Source organism: Balaenoptera physalus (assembly GCF_965194825.1).
Source record: "Balaenoptera physalus genome assembly, chromosome: 1".
NCBI classification, from domain to species: Eukaryota; Metazoa; Chordata; class Mammalia; order Artiodactyla; family Balaenopteridae; genus Balaenoptera; species Balaenoptera physalus.
Genome location: NC_138882.1, coordinates 175740926 through 175764699, shown reverse-complemented (window position 1 = coordinate 175764699; position 23774 = coordinate 175740926). Strand labels below are relative to the sequence as shown.

At 57.4% G+C, this 23774-nt stretch overlaps 3 protein-coding genes across 8 annotated transcripts in view; 2 read left to right on the top strand and 1 right to left on the bottom strand.

Moving 5' to 3' along the window:
• CEP85 (centrosomal protein 85) overlaps window positions 1-1740 on the top strand; it is a 32401-nt gene extending 30661 nt beyond the window's left edge. For all 4 annotated transcript variants that reach the window (XM_082469138.1, XM_082469137.1, XM_082469139.1 and 1 more), the window contains one exon: window positions 14-1740. In XM_082469138.1, the coding sequence (XP_082325264.1) occupies window positions 14-174 (161 nt within the window). In that variant the 3' untranslated portion in view covers window positions 175-1740. The remainder of the gene's footprint in view (window positions 1-13) is intronic.
• Window positions 1741-2909: 1169 nt separating this feature from the next.
• Window positions 2910-4428, top strand: SH3BGRL3 (SH3 domain binding glutamate rich protein like 3). Its single transcript, XM_082469212.1, has 3 exons — window positions 2910-3123; window positions 3704-3871; window positions 3985-4428. Exons 1-3 carry the CDS (start codon window positions 3076-3078, stop codon window positions 4048-4050), a joined length of 282 nt encoding a protein of 93 aa, XP_082325338.1. The 5' UTR covers window positions 2910-3075; the 3' UTR covers window positions 4051-4428.
• A 658-nt stretch (window positions 4429-5086) lies between these two features.
• UBXN11 (UBX domain protein 11) overlaps window positions 5087-23774 on the bottom strand; it is a 30369-nt gene continuing 11681 nt past the window's right edge. For 2 of the 3 annotated variants that reach the window (XM_082469175.1, XM_082469176.1), the window contains exons 3-16: window positions 23352-23457; window positions 22565-22593; window positions 21893-21991; window positions 19351-19451; window positions 18849-18903; window positions 18303-18379; window positions 16262-16370; window positions 8545-8759; window positions 8170-8247; window positions 7090-7207; window positions 6862-6965; window positions 5558-5631; window positions 5343-5483; window positions 5087-5262 (exon numbers count right to left, since the gene is read on the bottom strand). In XM_082469175.1, coding sequence (XP_082325301.1) covers window positions 5109-5262; window positions 5343-5483; window positions 5558-5631; window positions 6862-6965; window positions 7090-7207; window positions 8170-8247; window positions 8545-8759; window positions 16262-16370; window positions 18303-18379; window positions 18849-18903; window positions 19351-19451; window positions 21893-21991; window positions 22565-22593; window positions 23352-23422 — 1425 coding nt within the window. In that variant the 5' untranslated portion in view covers window positions 23423-23457 and the 3' untranslated portion in view covers window positions 5087-5108. The remainder of the gene's footprint in view (window positions 5263-5342; window positions 5484-5557; window positions 5632-6861; window positions 6966-7089; window positions 7208-8169; window positions 8248-8544; window positions 8760-16261; window positions 16371-18302; window positions 18380-18848; window positions 18904-19350; window positions 19452-21892; window positions 21992-22564; window positions 22594-23351; window positions 23458-23774) is intronic. The other variant, XM_082469177.1, reaches the window with a different exon arrangement.

Genomic DNA, 23774 nt, shown 5'->3' with positions numbered 1-23774 from the left:
CTCTCCTCCCCAGCTACACAGCACGCAGGGACTCAGCTAGATTTTCAGAAGCCGGATGTGATCAGGAGGAAACTAGAAGAGGTTCAACAGCTACGCCGTGACATCGAGGACTTAAGGACCACCATGTCAGACAGATACGCCCAGGACATGGGAGAAAACTGTGTCACACAGTGAGGAATGCTGGGGGTGGGACAGGCTGTATTCCCCAAGGGAGAATCTGGTCTGCTGAGAGCCCGGTCCAGCAGGTCCTGCCCTGACAATCTCTTGCCTCTTGTCTGCTGCTATTCCCAGAGAGAAGGGATGGAGGGGAGGTATGAGCCTGCATCTGGGGCCGAGGGCTGATTAGAGAATTTTGTTTGCCCTGCCCCACTCTGGCTTTGCCTTGTTGGATTGCATTTGTCCTGTCATCCTGATTCACCCTTTGAGGGTGAGTTAATAACTTTTGCAGGTAGACTGGTAAGTCCTCACAGACTGTTCCCAGTTGCAGGCTGACGTCAAAGGCAAGCAGGCCGCTTACCTCCTTTCTCCATCCTTTGGGATGGCTCCACATTCATTCCCACTGCATACCTTGGTCGTGCTGATGCCCAGAGTTCCTTAGAGGGGCCAGGAAAGGCTGAGTACCAGTAACAATGGCCATTTGAGAATTCTCAGGCCCCATGTGCCAGCCTTCCTGGGACCTGAGCTGGCTCTGGGTTTTCCTAGGCCCAGTCCCACTGCTTCTTCCTCAGGGCTCTTGTTCTCATAGATGCCTCAGGGTGATCTATTCCTTAGCAAAGTACTAACTAGAATTGGGAGCCCAGGGATTATAACCAGGGCTTCTTCATCTGTGCTACCATGCCCGTTTACAGGAGACCCCACTCTAGTTGCCCTGTGCCCTTGGGACCCTGGTCGTGTGGTTAGCACAGCCCTTTCTCCTTTGTTCTCAGGCTGGCCAGGTTGCCCCCTTCTTGGGCTTTGAGTGCAAACTCACTCCTCTATGGTTCTGGGTTTGGGCAGGATTTTCCCCCAGGATACCGCAGGGCAACTGTCAAGCTGCTCACCCCTTTCCCCCCGGGGCTGGGGCCAGTGCCCAGCCTTCTGATTTGTGCCTCTCTTGTGTTTGGGATTGGAGGTCCTTTCCCTTTCCTGCTCTGGGCTCCTTGAGAGTTCAGAGTACCCAGTACAGGTCAGCTTTAAGGTACAGCTTTCAGTATTTTTCGTTGTTTCTCCGGGGCCTTTGGACCCTCTGCTTTCTGGTTTCTCTTGCCTCCTCGTTGAGGGAGCATCTCGTAGTTGTTTGTATCTGGTTGTTGGGCCAGCCCCAGGCCTCCTCTAGATCTGGAGCCAGGCCAAGCCAGGCCATGTGTGGGGAAGGGGGAGCACTGAGTAGTTCAGGAAGTCCAGAGCCAGCCATTGGGAGATTCTTGCTAAGCTTTGGGCTGGCAGGGCAGCATCCTGGACCTCACTCCTGGCCTGAATGAGACTCCTTCTTAAGTGTTTTTACAAGTTTGTGTTTTATTTATGGAGTGACTTATCCCTTCCATTCAGAGCAGCCCCACCCAGCCATCCCCTCAGCCTCTGGGCTCCTGCCTCCTAAAGGCAGAGCTGCCTGGTTGGTCTCCACCCTGTATTGGCAGCCCAGCCACCATGCTCACGGGTATTTTTCCTCATAAAGTTTATAAGCAGTTATTTATATGAATTCTTGTTATGTCAACTGGTTTGTATTGCCTATTTTGATTACAAAATAAAAATTTAACAGACTCCTTGGTTTCCCATTGCTTTCCATCACCGTCAGCTCATACTCCACCCCTCATTTTGGCTTGTTGGAGCTAAAGCCTGGGTGTTTAGCCAAGTTCTCCAAACAGCAGCAAGGAGGGAACTTTGGCAGGTCCAGCCTCATGTCCGTATTTCTACCACTTCTGCTCCTCTCTTTCTGTGGGGACAGATAAGATCTCTTCCCACAGCACTTTCTGTTGGGTGAAGCTGCCCTGAGTCACAGAGCAAGTTTGTCATTGAGTTTCAGTAATCCTCTGAGGAGGAAGTCTGCTGCCTGTGGGTTGCTGTAAGGAAGTGGCTTTCCCAGAGCAAGGCAGGACTCGTTTGTGTTTGCCTCCAGGAGCTAGGGTTGTCTTCCTAGGCTGTTCTCGGAGCCCTGGACCTGGGAGGACTAATGAGGGGTGTCATGTCCAACCCCAGACAGATGGCTGAGTGTCCAAGGTTGGGCTGGTTGCTTCCTCTGCACCCTGTGCCATCTGCTGCGAGGAGTTGGCGTGGGGCTGGGGCCACCCCAAGACCAGCGGTGGATCTTTAACAAGGGCCCAGACTCTCAGGAGTCCTGACACCAACCTCTACCTCCACCCAGTCCAGAACTAGAAGCCTCTTTCATACCTTGGCCTCCATCTGGCTCTGTGAGGGTGTGGCCCCGTCTCCTGCCACCACCCTCACTTGTCTAAACCTGCCGATCTGAGCGGAGAGGAACTCTGGGAAAATCTCTAATCAGAGGCCCTCCGTGCTGTGGTGTGCCCTGGGGTTAGCTACGTGTGGGTGGCCCCTGGGGCAGTGTGTGCGTGTTGGCGTCGGGGGGCAGCCCGTGAAGCGAGGCTCCCCAGCGGGGGAACTTTAGGTTTGAAAACAGCTCAAGACTTCAAAGCCCGGAGCGGAGCAGCGCTGTCGTGGCACCGGGGGTGGGTAGTTAGTTGGGTGCAGCAAGCCCGCGCGAGGCTGAAGGGGAGGCCTCTGCCAAACCCACGCCCTCCCCGGCCCTTCCTGCAGTCAGCTTGCTCCCCAGCCTCACACTGTCAGCCCCAGCTCGGAGGGCTGAAAAGGGCGGCCCTGCGTGGGACGGGGATCCTCGGCGCGCCCCGTCCCCAAGGGGGGCGGGAGGGGGCCCGGCGCTGCGCGGGGCGGGGTCGCGCAGGCCCCGCCCCGGCCGCGCGCCTGTCCGCGCCGCCCATTGGTCCCGAGAGCGATGACTCGCGGGTTGAGCAGGAAGGAAACCGCTCCCGAGCGCGGCGGCCTCGTCTCCAGGCCGTGCAGCTGCTGCCACCGCCACCCCGTCTGCCTGTCGGCCCGTTGGCCCGTCGGCCCATCCGCAGCATGAGCGGCCTGCGCGTTTACAGCACGTCGGTCACCGGCTCCCGCGAAGTGAGTGCGCGCCCTGGGGTAGAGCGCGGGTGGTGGTCCTGTTGCTCTGGACCCGGCGCCTGGGACCCGCCCCCGGGGCGGGGGTGGCGAGGTGCTGGGCGCGGCCTCCTGAGTTGGGTTGGGGGCAGGCTCCGCGGCCCCATCCTGAACACTGAACACCTCCTTCGGGCATCCTGGGTCCTCTGCACCCCCACTACCAGGCTGATCCTTGACCATGTCCTTATCTTGCCCTTTCTCTCCTCCACTGTGTGTGTACCTGGGGCGGAGGTGGCGCCTTCCCCGTCTCCACCCAGGCCTGCCCTGCTTTCTCTTTGCCAAGCTCCTGGCTCTCCCCACCCTTAATTTATCTCACTTATGTTCACTCTGACTCCCCTCCTCATGGTTGGTGGTCCCTCTCTCCTTCCACACCACCACAATCCTGACTCCTCCTCCCAACTCCTAGTGGCCAGAACCCTCCCCTAGGGAGTGGAGCGGGACAGTGGGACAAAAGCTCCTGGCCACAGTCCCTTTTTTTCTGCCCAGGGTTCCCCCATAAACCCTCCAGTCTGCTCACTAACCCCTGCCCGCCCTTTGCCCCCAGATCAAGTCCCAGCAGAGCGAGGTGACCCGCATCCTGGATGGGAAGCGCATCCAGTACCAGCTAGTGGACATCTCCCAAGACAACGCCCTGCGGGATGAGATGCGAGCCTTGGCGGGCAACCCCAAGGCCACCCCACCCCAGATTGTCAACGGGGACCAGTACTGTGGGGTATGGGCCTGGGGGTTGGGGGTGGAGGGAGTGTTGTAGGAGGATACCAGCCAGAGTCAGACCTGAGACAAAGCACCAGCACTCAGGTGACCACCTCTTGTCCCCTCCCCCAGGACTATGAGCTCTTTGTGGAGGCTGTGGAACAAAACACACTGCAGGAGTTCCTGAAACTGGCCTGAGCCGAGTCAGCCCCCTGGACTCCGTCACCACATTCCCCCCAGCCATCACCCATGAAGGACCTTGTGACAACTCCGTTATTCCTAACCTTCCGACCTTGGAGCCCCTCCCCCCAACTCAAGACCTATCTCCTCCCCTCTCTAACTGTAGCCCTCTCTCCTCTATACAAAGGCAACATTCCTTACCCACTAGTCTCAGAAATTGTCTTAAGCAACAGCCCAAGTGCTGGTTGTCCTCAGCCTGGCCCTGAGGCTGCCACCCTGCCTGGCACTGGCTGATGGGCACCTTTGTTGGTTCCATTAGCCAGGGCTCTGCCAAAGGCCCCGCAATCCCCATCCGGGAGCACTGCAGAAACAATTAAATGTTCCATTCCATTGGCATCGTGTCTGTTTGGTGTGGCCTGGACATCCTGGGTCCCTGCTCTGAGCAAGTCTGGTAGATGTGATTGTGCTGAGGCTGTGCTCCCGTGTGGCACCTCTGTGTGTGATTGATAGTGCGTGTGTTTGGATATATGCCCAGCACACACATACCTGTGTGGACCAACGGTTTCTAGAGACAGTGTGGGTGGGTCACCCTCCAGTGCACATGCATGTGATGGTGTCCATTGCCTTGGTGTATACTGCACGTTTGCATGCCAGTCAGTAATGTGGTTGTGCCTCGTGGCCACCTGTCTGTGTCCCAACAGCTCGGCTAGGTGTGGGTGTGTTATGGAAGTGGGTGCCCAGATGCAGTTCTGCCAGCATTGGGGCAGTGGCTTTGGTGCATAGTGTTGAAGTGTCCCCACGTGCTTGTGGCTCTGCGCGTGTCTGTGCGCAGGGATCTGCACGCTGGCACATGAGGCGCTGGGCTGGGGCGGGCCCTCTCTCCCCTGGAGCAGCTTAGCCCTTCTGGGCAGAAAGAGGAACCTAGAGGACAAAGACCCAGCGGCCAGGCCCGCCAGCTGGGGCTCGAGTTACAGAGGGGCGGCTCGGCGCCGCCCCCTCCTCGGCGGAGCTAATGCTGCTGGGCTGCCCTGCCAAGAGAGCCTCGCAGAGCAGCCGGTGTCGGGGTGGGCGCTTTATTAGGGGCCGGGGGCAGGCGGCGGAGCCCGGCGCACCCGAAGCAGCAGCGTGGCGTTGGGCACCAGGCCCGCGGCCTGCAGCGTGAGAGCGTCATTGTGGTAGACTGTGGGCGGGAACGTACTGAAGATCTCGAAGGTGGTGGCCTCCACGGCCCTGGGGACAGGGAAGAACGAATCAGGCCGGGTCGTGGGGCCAGAGCCCCGCTGCGGCCGCCAGCTGAGCCCCGCGCCCACCTGGCCTGTGCAAGCAGGGTGCGCACATCACCGACTGTGTCCTCCGGCCGCATCATCAGCAGGAAGGCCTGCTCACCATTCTCAGACTTGATGCGCAGCGTGGAGAGTGCGGGCGCGGGCAACTCCGGAGACTCCTGGCTCCTGCGGACCCAGAGGCCGTCAATACCCCCTGGTAGCCCAGTCCCAGGGTCCTCACCTCTCCACACTGCCCTCACCTCTCACGCTCAGCAGTCAAGGCAGGCGTCTCCACCACGATCTCCTGGATCCGGACAGGCAATGGGCAGCAGTTCTGGAAGGCATCGATGGAGTGGACAGAGCCCTGGGCCCTGCCAGTCACACCCTCCCCCCAACCCCTACAGGGGACTTCTCCTGACCAGGGATGGATGAGACCCGTGAGCCAAAGGGGGAGGGGGTATTCTGTGTAAACGGGGGCCCAAGGAGAGGAAACAGAACGGAAGCTTTGGGAGGTGGCCCCATCATTCCCTTCCCTCATTCTAGTTGGGGAGACAGAACCCCACACAGTGACCAGGCTGGGTGCCTAACCTAGCATGGGTCAGGGAAGGCTTCCCTGGGGAAATGACACCTGAGCTGTGACTGAAGGATGAAGAGGAGTCCTTAGAAATGGAATGGGGGGCAAGGATATTCCAGACAGCATAGGTCAGGGAAGACTTCTGAGAAGAGGTGATATATTTGAGAAAGTATCAGCATTCATGTGGCTGAAGCTGGGAATCAGGTTGGACTGGAAGAAAGAAAAGGTTAGAGGTGGGAAGAGGACCAGAAAGGAATGACAGGCCTTACCTAAGAACTACTGGAGGGTTTCAACAGGGAAGAGCCAAGATCCAATTTGCATTTTTAAAAAAGCACAGAGGCTGCTGGGGGAGGATGGCTGGCAGGGCGGGAGTGGAGGTGGGAGGCCAGTGAGGGGCCACTGCAGTTGTCTGGAAGACACTCTGGAGCCTAGGCTAGGATGGTGGGCAGCGGGAATGGAGAGAAGAGATGGATTCGGGAGCAGTTCTGGGGACAGACAGATCTGACAGGACTTGGCCGTGTGTGGTGAAGGCAGAGTTCTGGGAAACGGGTTTGGTATCTTTCACAGGTGGAGACGAGAGAGGAGTAGCAGGATAGTGAGTGAGGAGAGAGGAGGATGAGTCCTGTGAAGGCCAGGAAGGTGTATTTCGGTAGAGGGTGGCCTGAACTTGGGCTCACCCCCAACCTAGACTCCCCTGACTTTCCCACTCTTACAGCCACACTCCTGCGTTGGCCAGCTGCTCTCTGGTCCCAGCTCAGAGAGACCAGGAGACAGTCCTGAGAGCTCACCAGCTCCATCGTTTCCAGGAGACAGGGGAACAGCTCTGAGGAACTCATCTCTCCATCCAGGCCATCCTCAGGGGCCCTCAAGCCTGAGCCTCCAGATAAGCCGCTGCTCTGGTAGGCTGGGCCAGGGTTGATGGTAAAGCCCGCCTCCCCCCAACCCCCCCAACCCCGCCAATAAGGCTGGGGGAACCAGGGCTGGCCTCACCTTCAGGGTGTCCCGGATGGGACCTCGAATGTCAATCACCTCGCCTTGTCGGATCACAAATTTGGGCAGCCTGTTCAGAAACTTCTCGGCGGTCATCGTGGAGCCTGCAGAGAGGGCATTGGGAGCCTTGGCTGGGGCAGAGACTGTGTGTGATGGTGGAGGAGGCTACCTGGAGCTTGTCCTGCACAGTGCCCCCACCACCTGGCTCAGCCTCAGGGCCGAGCTCACCTGGGTGCTCCATCCTGTCCAAGGGCTTTCGAATCCTCTGCCAGCCTACCACTCGGCTCTCGCCTGGGAACGCGTCCAGCCCATTCTCTGGGTAGACTTGATTGCGCAGGTCACTCACCTGGCAAGAAGGAAGGGAAACAGCGGCTGGCACAGCTCTTCAGCCCTGGGCTCCATGCCCACCCCTACTTGCCCAAACAGAGGCCCCAGGCATAGGCCCAAGGCATGGTCTGATGCAAACCCCATTTTACAGATGAGGAAACTGAGGCCCTGGGAAAGAGCAGGAGAGCTGCATGCAGTTCATGCTGCTCCCACCCACCTGGGCCCTGCTCTTCCTGCAAGCTCCCCTCATCACGCCAGCTGGCGCCACAGTACTGACATCCTCCTCACAGAGTCCCTCTCGGGAGCAGACCAGGAGGGGCGGGACGAGGATGTTAGGAGAGGGCAAAGCCCTGCTTGGCATGAACTATCTCAAACACCCCTGGTCGTGACTCACGCTATTTTCCAAGCCATGGTGGCACACACTCCCTCACACGCCCTCACTGTGGAACTAACGCACCACCCTCTGGGACACGGCCTCATGTGCTCCCATCACAGCACCCTCATCTCACTGAGACTGCCCCCACAGCAGGGGGCCGGCTCCATCTCAAGTCCTTTAGTCCCAACGTTTGCCCCCCAACGGCACTGCCTTCCACCCCAACCAGGAGGCTCCAGGAGCCTCTGGGGGGAGCCAGGCCACTTTTGCATGGACTCCTCACATTCCCCAGGCTGTCCAGGTGTCCTGAATGCTGGGGAGGAGGGGCAGTGGTCCCACGCAGCTGAGGGCTCTGCTTTCAGGATGCCAGAAGGGGGCACTGCCTGCCGTTCAGCTACATGCTTTCCCCACTGCTGATGCAGCAAGTATGGCCACGGCAGCCTCCCTGCTCCCTTCCCAGCCCCGTTTCAGGCTCACCCTCCTTCTGGAGGTCATCAGACTGGGGTCTCTGAGGTGGGGCAGTGCCCCTAGGTGATGCCTGAGGAAGCATTCCCACCCCCTCCAAAATCCCCACACTGGGAGTGAGTGGTTTGAGGAGAGCCCATCACCTTAAAGGGGACCCCGTCAGGGTACAGCCGCTGGAGCTCTGACGGGAAGAAGCCATCCAATATGTCTCGGAGGCAGCGCTGCAGGGGGAGAGGTAGAGTGAGGCCTGGCTGGACCTGTGCGGTGCCCTACACCCTGCTTCCTGTCTAGATGGCAGGCTCTGGGCCCCGGGATCATGGGGCCAATTACTCTCTGGATCAGACTCTGGAAACAGAGTCCCAGGACATGGTTGGGGGGGGCGGTTCTGGAGATTCTGCATGAGCCTGGGTGCTGGGGGTGAGCTGGGCCCATCATCTCCAACTAATGGTGAGCAGGGGGTGGGCCACCAAGGTGGCTTGAGGGTGCACAGGCCTGTCTCCCCTCCCCGTCACTCCTACCTGTGTGGAGGGATCATGGAAGGGCCGGAAGGGCCCATCGAACATCACGATGCCATTCCGGTAGAGCTTCAGTGGGATGGGCTCAAGGACACAGTGTGGCACTCTGCTGGGCACTGGTGTCAGCTGGGTGTCACTGTCTACCGCCAGCTCACTGAGATCCTTCAGGCTAGCCAGCAGCCTGTCAAAGTCCACCTGGGGGGGTACCAGTGAGTCCCCTGGCAAAGAGGATTGACACCCATGAGCCTCTCTTCACGGCTGCTGTGTGCTCCAGATCCCTGGCTTCCACAGCCCCCTCCCATGCTGGGCAGGGGCCTTAGCATCTCCTTAAGTGACCACCTGGGGAGGAGGAAGGACAGCTAACACTAGATAATAATAATAGCTGTCTTTTAGTGAGCATTTACTTTGTGCTAGGGGTTTAACATCTATTATCCCATCCTTTCTTCATACCAACCCTATGCTGTAGGGACTATAAACATCCCCATTTTCCATATTAGGAAACTAAGGGTTAGAGGTTAATGGCTGGCCTAGGGGACACACACAGTAAGTGGCAGGAGCAGGAGCAGATCCCAGATCAGATGTGCCAGGCACTGGGTTAGCAGCTGAAAGGCACAGTGCAGAGTTCCCAGCTGCCTGGGCTCAAATTCCAGCTTCTCCACTTCTACCTGTGTGACCTTGGTCAAGTCATTTAACGCTCTGCACCACAGCATTCTCTTCTAGAAGGGGATGATGATAGGACCAGGATGGCTGTGAGGGTCCAAGATGACCACGTAAGAATTCCAACAAGCATCTGTCTGTGTTAGTTATCGTTACCAGCTCTACCGTGCACAAATGGACCTCAGGCCAACCCAGAGGCCACGCAGCAGGGGTTATTTATCTCCATTTTACACATGAGGAAACAGGCCCACAGAGATGAAAAATGATTTGCCTCAGGCCACTTGGCAAGTTAGAAGAGGGGATTGACCCTGGAGTCTGTTTTTCCACCCATCTGCACCATCAGGAGAGAGAGGTGAGGGTCGGGACACCTGCTGGACAGAACAGACATGGGAGACCTTGGGTTGCACATGTATTTGGCCTCGTCTTCTGAAAAATGTGTTGTCCATAGAGCTGTTCATAAGGTTCACGGGGTGCAGGTCGGGTAATGGAGACAGCCAAGACAGATGCCAGAGCAGAAAGAATACAGGGCAGGTGGGATGCTGGTGGGGGACAGGCCAGGAGCTTGTTCTCAGTCCTGAAGGGATCTGGCCCCGAACTAAGTCATCTACTAGGGTGTAACCCTATAAAACACTGGTGACTTTCTGGGCCTTCTTGGAAGCTGTTTTTCACCAGGACAGCCAGGCTGAGGCAGGATGTGGGTCAGGACTCTGGGGACCCAATTCCTTTCCCCACAGTGGTGCAGTGGCTGTACCGGGGAAGTACAGATGTGGGCGGCCCTGTTTCCTGTTGCCTTTGTGGCTGCTGAAACGGTAGGCCCCAGCTGGCCTTCCCTTCTCACCTACATCTCCTACTGCTGCAGGGGCTGCACCTGTGCCCCCCTCTTCCTGGGGTCCTCTGGAGTCCCTGAGAGTCCCAAGAAAAACTCACAGAACATCCTGGATATCCCTGGTATGAGCCAGAACAATCTCAAGACACTATTTTCCTTTAACAACTAACTACTTTCAGAACACCTAGGTAAACCTAAAAATAACAATAGAAAAGCTCATCACTTTCAACACCTGCCCCCATCCCTATATTCTTACAGATGGGAAAGTGAGGCCTAGAAAGTCACATGACTTGGCCAAGGCAGGCCACAAAGCACAGCCAATAGGACGACTCAGATGCGCGCGGACTGCTAATCCAGCTGCCTCCTGGGGCCTGGGCTTTTTCAGGGAGCTGACGCGTCGACAGGGGAAGGGGCAGGTGGAAACCCAGGGGAGGATGCCAAGAAGCAATGAAAGAGAAAAGAAAAGTTGGCCGAGAAAATCAGCCCTGAAGGCTCTCAGCCAGGGCTCCGGGGTGGAGAAGTGAAAGCAGGGTGGGCCTGGCAGGTATCAGATGCAGCAGAATGGAGGTGAGATAAGGGGCCGGGGAGAAGGAACCGCAGTAAGGAAGGAAGAGCCTTATTCTCACAGCCGGGAGTGCTCAACAGAAGCCTGGCCCCGTGCAGCCACGTCACATGGGATGAGGCAGGTCAGAGGTCAAGTGAGGCATTTCCTCTCTGAGCCGCAGCTTTCTTTTCCAGGGAATGGGTAGATAATAGAAATCTTCATTCTGCCCGCAAGATCCAGGGGTGAACTGACTGTGATGATGACTCAGCATTTACTATGTGTCAGGCACCAAGAGGCAGGTCTTCCTTCTCCCATTTTACAGATGAGGAAATTGGGCCTTGTAAGGTGACATGCCCCGGGTCACGCAGCTTGCAGGGCCCAGGTGACTCTAAGCCTCTGTCCTCAGTGACCACACAGGCTGCCTCTCAGTGTCGATTCTTCAGATACTGCTCACTGGGGTTCCTTTCCAAGGAGGGGTACGGTGCAGGGAGATCATCTCTGAGGCCTCATCCAAATTCTGAGAGCCCATGATTTAATTTAAAAGGGGAGTGAAGAGGCATGGAGATCAAGTCCAAGCTCCTTGGCCCAACTCCCAAGACCCTCAGAGCCCTGGCTCCCCAGCCTGCCCTCAACAAGCTCCCCCGCTCACACTCTGAAGCCCTACAGCCCGGGCTACCACTTCCAAGCTGTGTGACCCCGGGCACATGGGCCAGCATCTCTGGGCCTCAGCTTCCTCTTCTATAAAATGAAGACAATAACAGCCCCACTTTCCAGGGTTGCTGTGAGGCTCACAGGAAGTGCCTGGCAGACAGAGCTGTTGTTGTCACTAACACCCCACCCTCTTGATCATCAAAGGGCTCAGGCGCTCTCTCACCACCTCCTTGGAGAAGCCTTGCCCGGAGCCCCTGCCCCTGAGCCTGGGCCTCTGTTCCTCCTGGGTTTCCGGAGCCCTTGGGGCCACTCCTGACCCTCATCACAGGCTGGTGTCATTTTGTTTGCTTATTTGTCTCTCCAGCTACACCGGTCACTCCTTGAACACAGGCAAGAGCATCCAGCCCTGGGCCTGACACAGAGTGGGTGCTCAAGAAGCACTGGATCCGTCCCTCCACCCCACCACCCCGCCATCCAGCAAGTATGTCCGCAGTGCCCGTGCTCTGCCAGGCCCTGAGCAGCATGGCCACGCCCATGCCCAGAGTCCTGCCCTCCTCAGGCTCATACTTGAATGAAGGAGACAGGGTGACAGACAGTGACAGTGGCATGTGTTAAGTGCCACCGTGGGGCTGCAGGGCCCAGAGGAGGGCCAGACCCTGCCCCTAGCGCAGGTGAGTGGTGAGCCTGCCCTGGGCTGGCCCCTCGCACCCTCACTGGGAGGACAACCTGCTGCCGTGAAATCCCGGCAGCACCCGACGCGCCCCAGCAGGCCCGTCCCAGCACCGCAGGCGAAGGCTGTTGAAAGGAAACAGAGCCACTATTTCCACACACCTGCACGCCAGGCCCTGCTCTGGGGACTTCACCTACATTCACTCTGCTCTTCCGAGGAGCCGGCGGAGAGAAAACGGGCTCCGAGAGTCTGGTCACTGCCAGGACCACAGCCAGCCTGCGACTCGGCAGGAGCTGACTTCTCTGGCCCTTGCTTTGATCATCACGCTGCTTGTCCCCACCTCCTCCTGTACAGAGGATCGTCCCAGCGGGCTCTGACCATCCAGGCCAAGGGCACCCAGGCAATGCCTGCCAATCACCTGCACGTGCACGTGCCCTGGCCTTCGGGTCGAGCCCTGTGCTGGCACTCTGGAGCACAGCAGGGGCGGAGCAGTAAATGGGCACGGTCATCATTCACCGACCGCATGTCAGCCTGAGAGAACACTCCACATACTCCACACTGTGGTGTTCAGTGCTCTCAATTCAGGGCCTAGGGGTCAATCGTACCATCTCCTCACTTCACAGATGAGGATGTGGACTCAGAGGTGAGGCAGGTTCCCCACACAGGGTACGATCTGACCCAGGCCCCCCTCTTCAGCCAGAGCCTTTAAGGCTTTCACTGCAACGCAGAGCCCCTAACCACGCGCCCGGGGCAGCTGCAGGGCGGCACAGCGCCTGGCGCCGAGCAGGCACTCCACGCACATGTGCTAGAGCAGGTGGGGTCTGAGCTGAGCTTCACAGGAGGGGAGAAAAGGGGGCAGGGCACTTGGAGGACACAGCACAGGCCCGAGCTGGTGGGAGTGCGGGTGGGAGGAGCCCAGCCTGCCTGGGGTCTAGGCCAGGCCAGTTCCAGGGGCTCAAGGGCAGCCCAGGGACAGCCCATGGAGGAGTCAGGCTGGCTTCCTGAGCAGGGGAGGGAAGAGGCTCCCACACAGATGCCGGAGCCTGGGCTTGGGGAAAAGAGCTGGGGAGGTGGGCGCTGGGAGGGGGAGGGGGAGATGTAGAGAGACGGCAGGGACTTGATGAGGGGTGGGGGGAGTGAGGAGCTCAGAGGCGAAGCGGGGAGGAGGGGGTGGAGCTCAGAGTTGGCTGGAGCTCTCAGCCCTGAGGCTCAACACCTGACCCGAAGGTGGTAGGACCAGAGCCGGAACTGTCCCTTTCATGTCTCCGCATACCCTGAAGCACCTGGCACGGCATCCTGTTTGCTACTCAACATACTGGTGGGAAGGGGTGAATGATCTTGCCTGAGGCCAAGCCCTTGCGAGGCTTCCTCTCCCCTGAGCCACTTCATGGGCCCAACTGACCCTCCTCCCTAAGGCAAGAGTCCCAGGCTCTAGAATGTTTGAATCAGCCCCAGTCTGCCTAATACAGATGCCCCAGCTCACCAGTCCACTGGCCTGCTGCCCCAGGGCCTGTGGGGAGTGGTACCCAACAGAGGGAGAGCCAGAGAAACAAGCCAGAGCATCAGGGTCAGCCAGAGGCTGGCTTCATGGACCCAAGGGCCCTTGGGGCAGGAGCAAGTTGGCACCTGGGGACAAGGCCATAGGGAGAGGAAGGGAAAAAGCCAGGAAAGGGGGGGGGGGGCAGTCCCAGGAGGAAAAACTGCTAGAAATGAAAAACATGTTGTTCATCTGTCAGAAGAGCTAAACTGAGGCCCCTCCATGTTGAAGAATCAAAAGGCAAAAGAAGAAAAAAGACACAAATCAGGAGCTTGTAACCAGGCTTTAGAACAAGTGGCTTTAGAACAGCCGTACTCTGAGCAAAAACAAACAACACAGAGCAGTTGGGGGCTGCTCTCTTTTTGGGAGGAGAGGGTAGAATCCACAGAACCAGGTCCAGAAACCAGCTGTCTGGTCTCACCCCTTCCCCAAAGGAGCAGGGAGGCCCCCACTGGCCAGAAGGAAGTCTGCCCTCCAACTAGTCAGAAAGGCCACATGAGGCCTGAGGCCAGCTCACCACACAGGGGCGGTGTGTGTGTGTGCGTGCGTGCATGCGTGTGTGTGTGTCCACAGTGCTGGCAGGCCTCTGGCCCTAGACCCCAGGAAGGGACATTCTTACAGCTTCTGGCAGTTGCCTGCCAGGGTCTCACCTCTCACCCAGGGAGAACTTCCCATAGCACTCAGCCCAGGGTGTAGCTCTTGGCATGGCCCGGGGGCCACACAGCTCCCCAGCTTTGCCGTGTCCCAAATGGACTGGGCATCTTCCCCGACAGCCGTGCTTCCCAGGGTCATCCCACCCCCTCCCTAATGTTCGAGCAATCGCCAAGGCCATGGATTCCCCTCCTGAATCTCTCTGCTCTGCCCCTTCTCACCAGCCCCACCAGTATCACCCTTATGCTGGGCATCATCTCATCTTCGGCCTGGATGACTGTAATCGTCTCCCAGGGGGCTCCCAGCCTTAAGTCTTGCCCCCTTCACTCAACAGTCTTCAGACTGCTTAAGTGCCTCAGTTTCCCCATCTGTAAAATGGAATAACCCCTGGCCCGTGACAAGGCTATTTGTGAAAATGCTTGAAAAGTGGCAAATATGGTGCAAATGGGAAGTGATGCTTTTGAAACAAGGGTGAGGGGGTTTTCCCCTGAGATTTAGGGGGATCTAGCCAAAGTGCAGCAGGTGGGACTCTCATGTTTTCAGTCTGGGTTTTTACCCAGCAGGAAACTTATGAAATTAAGAAAGTACAGTTGTCTTCCAAACAGTCCCCCGGGAGCCAAGCTCATGTTCCCGTGAGACTGCTACTGCCTTCTGACCGTGGAAAACAATGAGAGCTCCCACTTGTGGGGCTGATGACATGCGAGGTCAGTGCTAGGTCCTGCGTCCAACCCACTGACTCCTAGTAACTCCATGGGAAAGAATACACCCCCATCTACTGATGAGGAACTGGAGGCTCAGAGAACGGAACTCGAGTACTCAAGTCACACCTGGGCTAGGCGGTGGAGATGAGGACCCAGGTGTGACCAACAGAGCCTGGAGAACTACCTTCCAGGCAACGACCTCCATTCTTTGAAGAGAATGGACCCAGCTTTCAGAAGTGGCCAGTTCTGGGACTTCCCTGGTGGCGCAGTGGTTAAGAATCTGCCTGCCGGGGCTTCCCTGGCGGCGTAGTGGTTGAGAATCTGCCTGCTAATGCAGGGGACACGGGTTCGAGCCCTGTTCTGGGAAGATCCCACATGCCGCGGAGCAACTAGGCCCGTGAGCCACAACTACTGAGCCTGCGCGTCTGGAGCCTGTGCTCCGCAACAAGAGAGGCCACGATAGTGAGAGGCCCGCGCACCGCGATGAAGAGTGTCCCCCGCTTGCCACAACTAGAGAAAGCCCTAGCACAGAAACGAAGGCCCAACATAGCAATCAATCAATCAATCAATAAATAAATCTTTAAAAAAAAAAAAAAAAAAGAATCTGCCTGCCAATGCAGAGAACACGGGTTCGATCCCTGGGTTCGATCCCTGGTCTGGGAAGATCCCATGTGCCGCGGAGCAACTAAGCCCATGTGCCACAACTACTGAGCCTGAGCTCTTGAATCTGCGAGCCACAACTACTGAGCCCACGAGCCACAGCTACTGAAGCCCGCCCGCCACAGAGCCTGTGCTCCACAACAAGAGAAGCCACCACAATCAGAAGCCCACGCACAGCATCGAAGAGTAGTCCCCGCTCGCCGCAACACAAGTAGAGAAAGCCCACGCGCAGCAACGAAGACCCAATACAGCCAAAAAAAAAAAAAAATATATATATATATATATATATATATATAAAAAGGAAGTAGCCAGTTCTATGGCCCCAAATCTCTGGAGTGCATCCCCTGGGATATTAGCAGTTGAGTTAAAAATAAAACGTGGTAGAGGGCCCAGAGGTGCAGGTAGATTTCAATAGTTTGCTACAAATGAACCTGGAAAGGGAGTCCACAGAGGGGGCTGAGCCCTTGGACTGAGGGGCAGCTTCCAAAGCAGGGGGATTGCTTCTAAAGGCCACAGCTTTTGAATGGGTGACATTTTGTAAATTATGGTGCCTGAGACAAATGAGGTCTTGTTACGTTTTGTATCCCTGGGTCCCTGGAGCCTTAGAAAGATGAGCAAGCAGAGTCTAGGGTTAGGTGATGAGGGATGGAGGCTGACGCCTTTCCCTCCTGCCCCTGTGTCAGTGGCAAGGTGTGGGAGGCCTTGGGGCACCTTGTGCTGGGAGGAGGGGTAAGAATGAGCTGGCCTCTGGACAGCTGTGGGCCATCGGGAGCTGTAGGGGAATTCCCTTTGCAGGAGGGGCCGGGGTGGACCCCGACTCTACCTGGCTTCCAGAACTTCTTGGCTGTCATCCAGTCCCTCTCGCCATCCTCTGAGTCCTCCTCAGCCATGGGCTCGCCCACCCACTGCAGGCCGTAGTCACCGAGGAACCGCTGTGGGGAGAGAAGAGGGAGATGTCGGGGGCGCTGTCAGCTCAGCCCCTTCCAGGAGAAAAGGTGGCATCAGCCCAGCCCCCAGCCTCAGGCCTCAGCTCCCAGCCGACTGGATAGAGGCAATGGGCCCGGGGGTCTTGGCCACTTCCTGGCTGTGGCCTTGGGAAGCCACCTCACCTCCCAGAGCCTCAGGCTTCTCCTTGTAAAATGCAGCTTGTGAGCACTCACTAAGGTAATTCACGTCATGTCCTTAGCACAGGGCCTGGCACAAGTAGGAACTCACTTAAGTCAGCCATTATGGCGGCAGGGAGCCACGTGGGTCTGGCCCGAGTGGGAGGAGAGGAAGGGACACCTGCTCTGCAGGTCTGAGAGGACATGTCCACCCACATGTCCCACATGTGGCCTCTCTAGGGCTGGCCTCCCAGCGCCTTTGCCACAGGAAAACTTCTGAGTTGTCTGTGCTTCCTGTTGCTGCTTCCTCATCTCCACTCCTTCCCTCAACCCACTCCAGCCCGGCCTCCATCTCCACAACTCACTGCAACTGCTTACGAGCAGCCATCAGCAACCTGCCCGCTGCCTAACCCAGCGGGCACACTTCTGCCTTCATCTCTTGCAACATATGTTCTTCCTTTTCAGTTTCAAATTTCTAGCCATCTACACTTAAATGTCCAACAGGCATCTCAAAATGAACTTGGCCCAAACAGTCATGCCTCCCTGCTCCCACCTCCCAAGGCAGGGAGTGGTCCATGTCCCAGCTAGTCTCTAATGTGTTACCCTTTTAAATATTTCACCATACTCCGTACTTGTGTCTCTTCCTGTGTACTTGTTTATGTGTCTGTCCCCTCTAGACTGTCAGTGCCATGAGGGCAGGGACCCTGTCTGCATCCCAGTGCCCGGCAGGGTGCCGGGCGCACAGGAGATATTTTGTCTGAGTTTGCTAAATTAATGAAGCAATAAATGTGTGAACAACGTGAATGTGGGAGCCCCAATGCCCTCTGCCCTGAGGGGGCAGCCCTCACTCCTGTGGCAGCTGCTCAGAGAAGCCCCACGGGCTGCCGGCAGTCCTGGCAGGCCGCTCAGGGAGCAGCTGTTTACCCACAGCCCCGGGTATGAACAGGCCTGGGTGGGAAGGGCCCTCAGCTGCAGCTGCTGCTTGGGGGTTTGCGTCTGTGGTCTTAAATTAGGTTGGGGCTTTGGAAACCAACTCTGTGTGGAGAGGGAGAGGTTAGACCCCAGGAGGAGCTTCTGGTGGGGCCGGTGAGGCAGTGGGGGACCCTGAGGATGTATGCATGTCTAGGACCCTCCCTTGAGCTTGGGGTCCCTCCAGTTCAAGCCTTGCTGTGTGAACGAGGGCAAGAAAGGTGACACTGGGAGAGTGAGATGCCACGTCCAGAGGCAGGGAATGGCCATGACCAATGCAGTAAACACGCATGACCAGGCCCCTGCCAGGTCCTGGGCGCGCAGCAACGAACAGGAGAAAAGTGGTCCCTCCCTCATTCCCTCGTGGAGTCCACGGTCCCCAGAGGAAGAGAGATGTGGTATAAGAAAGCCCAGGATGGAGAACCTGCCCTGGTCAGAGGTGAAGGGGGTCCCCTGGGAAAGGGCTCCCACCTTGACTTGAGACTGAGGATCAGTGAAAACTCGCCAGGGGAAGGTAGAAAAAGCAATTTCAGGTGGAAGGAACAACACGGACCAAGGTCCTGAGGTGGGAAAGAGCTTTTTGTGGTCAAAGAAGCAGAGGCAGGTCCCCGTAGCTGGAGGGGAGAGTAGTTCAAGACGACACTGAGGAAGGGGGAGGGGCTAACCCAAGCCTGAAACGGGGTGGGGGGTGCCCCGGGCCCCTGTTTGGGATGTGCGGTGAGGGGACCCCAGAGAGGTGGGCTCTGACCCAGTCCCTGGGGGCAGACAGCCTGGGGCCGGCACCTCCCTCACCTCCATCTCCCCGACCTGCCGCTGCAGTTGCGCGCACATGGTCTCCAGCTCCTTCTGCCGCTGCAGGGTCACCGTGCCTTCAGGAAAAGATGGGGAGGGGTTCCAGTGCCCCCCGCACGGAGGCTGCCAGGCCACTTCCGGCCATGACAAGAGCTTTGGCCTGAGGGTCATCTGGAGAAGCTGCTCCACGAGAACTCGAGGGATCCCCGGAGAAGCACCTCTTGGCCTCTCGCCCTGACCTTGAGAGGGGACACCCTGACTCTCGGGAGGCCGCCACCCCACCTGAGTGAGGCTCCTGAGGGGGCTGCCTTTCCTCCAGGCTTTGGATGGCAGGCCCTGTGCTCAGGGCTGGGCTAGGCCTGCGCTCGGGGGACTCAGTCCCACACAGAAGGGCACCGCCCTGGATGTCACAGCTCCCCTCTGGGCTCCACTGCCCAGACCCCACCACGGGACTCAGCTTGATGCTCTTGCAGCCCTGATACCCAGAGGTCGCCGGCCCAGGGGGTACAAAGGGGGGCTGACCAGCCCACAGAGAGGGCCTCTTACCCTGGTGCTCTTGGAGGGTCTCCACCAGCTCCTCCAAGGCCCGTATCTTCCGATCCTGCAGCAACGAGGCAGGAAGGGAGCAGACCTGGTGGTTCCCAGAGCCCAAGGGAGCCCCTTCCAGATGGGAAGACCCGGCTTAAAGCCCCTGCCCCGCTCTGGCGCTGCTCCGGTGCTCAGATGGCCCTTGTGGTCCCACTGAGGTGGGGGCAGGGGGTGGGCACCCCCAAGTGCCCAGCACTCAGCAGCCACTGCTGCCACCCAATCTGAGGTCTACAGGCCTTGTTCAGATGTGGAGAAGACCCCTAGTCTCTCTGCTCAGGTCACAGGGACCCAGGTCAGTCCCAGGCCAGACCTGGCCCTCGAGTTGGGCGGTTTGGTCAGGGAGATGGTTCTAGAACCCATCCACCATGGCCTATTGCAATAGTAGCCTCACTGGCCTCCCCAGCCCAGGCCCTTCCATCCCTCAGACCAGACCCTGGCCCTCTCCCCACTGGGGCCCCACCTTGGAAAGCATCTCATCCGCCTGGGCCTTCACCTGCCGCTCCAGATCCCGCACTTTCCTCGCCATGGCGGCCATCAACTCCGAGTCGTGGTACACAGGGACTGCCAACCAGACAAAGTCCTAGAGCCCGGGCCTTGAGCTGAGGCTGAGGTATGGGGGTCCAGGGGAGGGGGAGAGGGAGGGGGCTCCCCAGCAGCGGAAATAAGGGTGGTAACAACAGCTGCCACTGAGATAATGGGGACAGTTCTACACACTTTTCATATGTCAGCTTTTCTGAGGAAATGAACTGTTTTGGGAAACTGAGGCACAGAGATTCTGTAATGCACTGAAGATGTATATACGAGGGAGTGGTACAACATACGGGTTACCTCACCTTGAAACACTGTCAAAAAGTTCACCCTTGAAGCAACTATACTCCAATAAATATTAAAAAAAAAAAAAGTTCACTCTCAGTTGATTCACACCTCTAATCTCACCCCTAATTCACAGGAAATACGGTGGATAGAGGAGCAAGTTAAACACCACCGGACAGATCACTACAGGGGACATCCTGCGGGACAAGTAGCCTGGACTCTTCAAAAAGTGTCATTTTTTAAAATAGGCAGGGAATCTGCTCTAAACAAGGATAACAATCAAATGCAGTGCATGACCCTCAATTAGAACCTAAATCTGGGGGGGCGGGGAAAGCTATGAGAGATATTTTGGAACACTGGGATGTTAGAGAGAGTTACTGAATTGTTCATATTCTTAGGTGTGATCACGGCATCGTGGTTACATACTTCCTTACTCCTAGAAGATGCAAAGGGAAGTATTTAGAGCTGAAGTGTCATGATATCTGCAACTGATTTCTAAATGGCTCATCCAAAAAATACACTTGTGTTCATAACATATGTGTATATGGATAGAAAGCAAATACGGCAAGATGTCACTAACTGTTGAATCTAGGCTGAGGACGTATGGGTGTTTGCTGTACCATTACTTCAACTTTTCTGTTTGCTGACAAATTTTCAAGTTAAAACATTTGTGAAAGAAAACAAGAGAGAGACATGGAAAGAAACAGGCCCCCTTCTTCCCCTGGATGTTCTCTCTCTCTGTGTGAAGCCGGAAATGTAGCTGTAACCACGCGACCATGTGGAGCTGACAGGCCCAAGGATGGTTCAGTGGAAAGGTGGAGAAACCTGAGCTTCTGACAAGGTCTTTGAGCTGTCTCCCTAGGACTTCTTGGTATGTGGGATAATAAAGCCCCCTGATGTTCCTTGGTTGAATCAGGGTTTTCGTTGACTTTAGTCAAAAGCTTCTTAACTGATATATAGACATTTGGGAACTGTCAGCACATGGACGACAGCACGTGTCTGAGGCGGAGCGGAGAGAGAGAGGAGACCCCAGGCAGGAGGAACGTCACATGGAAAAGCTGGAGCTGGCAGGGAGCCGAGAGGGCAGAGCCTAGGGGGCAGGAGGACGGCAGGGAGGCTGTGTTATGGAGGCCAAGAGCCCGGGGTGTTCTGAGAAGAGGGAGCAGGGAACCGTGTGGAATGTTTCCCTGCAGAGAAGTGAGACAGGACAGGCAAGTCCTTGACTGTGAGCTTGGCAGGGGCAGCCCCTGGCTGAGAGTGGGCTGAGGGGTGGTGGCGGGGGAGAGGCAGAGAGACCTGGGGAACAGCCAGTTGCCGTGGTTGCTGTTGAAAGCGTCCCCCCTGGGGTGATGGAGACCCTGGCTTTGTGACCGAATGGCTGTGGGGCCGGGCTCTTCCGGTCTCCTTTTCCACCTCAACCCCCTCCCGATCTGTACAGCGGAGGGGGCATTTGGTGGAGGATCACCTCCTCCCATTCCCACTTCACACAGGAGGAAACGGAGACAGAGAGACAGGAAGCTGCTCACCCAAGATATCACAGCTAGTGGGAAACTCTAACCTCATCCCCAGCTCCCCCAGACTCCCAGCTCAGACCCTGCCCCTGCCCAGTGCTCCCCACAGCTCACCCTGCCGGCCCACACATCTCCCGTGCCCAGGACTGCTCAGTCCTACCTCCTCTGGGAAGCCGCCCCAATGAGCCCCAGCCTACTTTGGGCACCTCCACTATTGCAGTGTTGCCACAGCCCTTTGCAGATGGTGTGGGTTAGGCTAGGGGGACTGTCTAGGGGACTTGGGCCTTGTCCAGAGCCCTGCGGAAGCAGGAAGCAGATGCCCGGAGGCTGAACTTCACCCCCAGGCCCTTCATTCCTCTTGGACCCTGAATCCTAGAGCCACTGACATCACTCTTGATGGGGATTCCAGCCAGGTGTACTCCAGAGGTGCCAGCCACAGCCCGCCCTGGGGCTTTGCCAGACCTCCTGAGCTAACGGCCGGACCTGTGTGTGGCTTTATGCCAAGCCAGGCTCTGAACAGGTCTGGGGTGCAGGCCCAGGGCCACAGTCAGCCAGGAGTAGAAGCAGCTGCCTCTGACCCAGCAGGTGGGAGAAGGTGCCATGCCTCTCAGGGCCTCCCTTTCCCCGGGGCCTCTCCTGCTGCCAGGGACACAGACCCCTTCGGGCCTCTGCACTCACCTTGCCTACTCACAGGGGCACCAATGCCACCATAGCAGGAAGGAACAGAGATCCTTTCTTCTGAGCCGTGCGCGTCCTTCAGCACGTCCACCTCATCTTCTGCAGACAGGGATGCCCAGGTCACTGCTCTGGGGCTGAAGCCCAGGAGAAACGGGGGCCCTGGGCCCTGGTCAAGATGAAGCAGCCTGTTCTCTGTCCCCCCAGCATATGAGGATAGAAAACTTGGGAGGCTGGAGAGCAAGGATCCAACCAGGACAGGCCTCTTCTTGGACTTCTCCCAACCTGGCTCCCTGGGGGGACCTGGGTGGCCAATGCCAGCACCACGCTGGGGGCTAAAGGGGGGCTGGGATGCAAAGGTCTGAGCCTGCAGGAGGCAGGGCAGCAACATGAGGACTGGGCTTCAGGGAGAAAAGGCTGTAACGGGCCGCAGGTGGCTGTCGGAGAAGGAGGGCTGGGGTCTGCCCCCTCACGGCCAACCCCACAGTGAGTGGAGGGGTTCAAATGTTAGTGACGACATCTCCACTAAGGGTGTGGGGTGTCCAAATCCGAGAGCTGCAGATAGCCCTGCAGTTGGCCAGCCGCTCTGGCTGACGGGAGTTCATCATGCTCCTTCTCTCCATCCGCCCAACTGCAAGGACATGAGGAGGACACGAGGGCAGAGCCCACACTTACCATTTCCGTAAATTTTTATCCCTCGCCTCCTGGGAATGGGGCAGGAAGGAGAAGGAAGACAGACAAGTTAGGACCCCCTGGATTGCCATTGGGGGAGGCTCTGGCACCAGGTCCCCCATCAATCCTAAAGAAGGTGTCTCCTGAGGACATCCACCCCCAAATCCCATCCCGGCCCAGGGGTGAGCCAAGGGGCAGGCTTCAGGGTGTCCGACTCCTCCCAACAAAGAAGGATGGGGAAGAGCTGAAGGGCAGAGCCTTGGAGAGAAGATTACAAGAGTCCCCAAGCCCAGGAGCCCAGCCCCAGCTCTGCTCTGAAATGGCTGCAGGACTCCAGGCCTGTCACTTAACCTCTCTGGACTTCCTTGGCCATGATGCAAATGACTCAAAGTGGGGTTCAGAAGAGCAAGGAGAGAGGTAAAAAATGCTTTGAAAAGATGAAACTGATAGATGGACAAACAGGATTCTCTTCACTGAGAGCCCAGCATGTGGCCGGGCCTGGAACAGGTGGGCCATCAGTGTTTGAAAACTAATTCATGAGCAATGAATAAACAGATGGCTGCTGAGCCACCTCACAGCCCACACCTCACTAAATGGCACAGCCCAGTGTGTGCTTAGACACATGGAGAGCCTCCAGAAGAAGGTTCGAGAAAGATAAGGTGGTCGGAGAGAGATACATAACTTCTTATCGTTTTCCCCAGGACACTAGGAGTCAATCTCCTAGTCCATGGGAGGGGCCGGGAGGAGGCAGGGGCATGGACACAAAGATCCCACGAGGCCGGCTCCTCACCCCGGATTCACAGGCTCCGAATGCAGAGGCACTCGCCGGGTCTTGCCAAGGGAGGCCAAAGGTGAGCTCATAATTCTACTCCTAGTCTCTAGCTGTCAGGAACTCCCTGAGAAGAAAGAAGTCAGCCCTTGGGGACAGTCACTCAGGACCAGGGAGCGGCCTGAAACTTCCTCTGCCCTGGCGACTTTCCCCAGGAGGGAGCACTGTCCAGGGGGCGGCACCCCTCACTTCTTCCCACTGCCTCTGCAGAAGTTTCTGGAGGCAGCCTGGCCTCAGGATCCCTATGCTTGACGTCCACCTGCTCCGCTGGATATCCAGCTCTCTGCTCTGCTCTTGGAGGTCTCTGGCCTAGCAGTGCTTGGGAAAGGGCGATGGGGGTGGGATGGGGTGCAGAGGTGGGCCGGAAGACTGGGACTTCCCCGG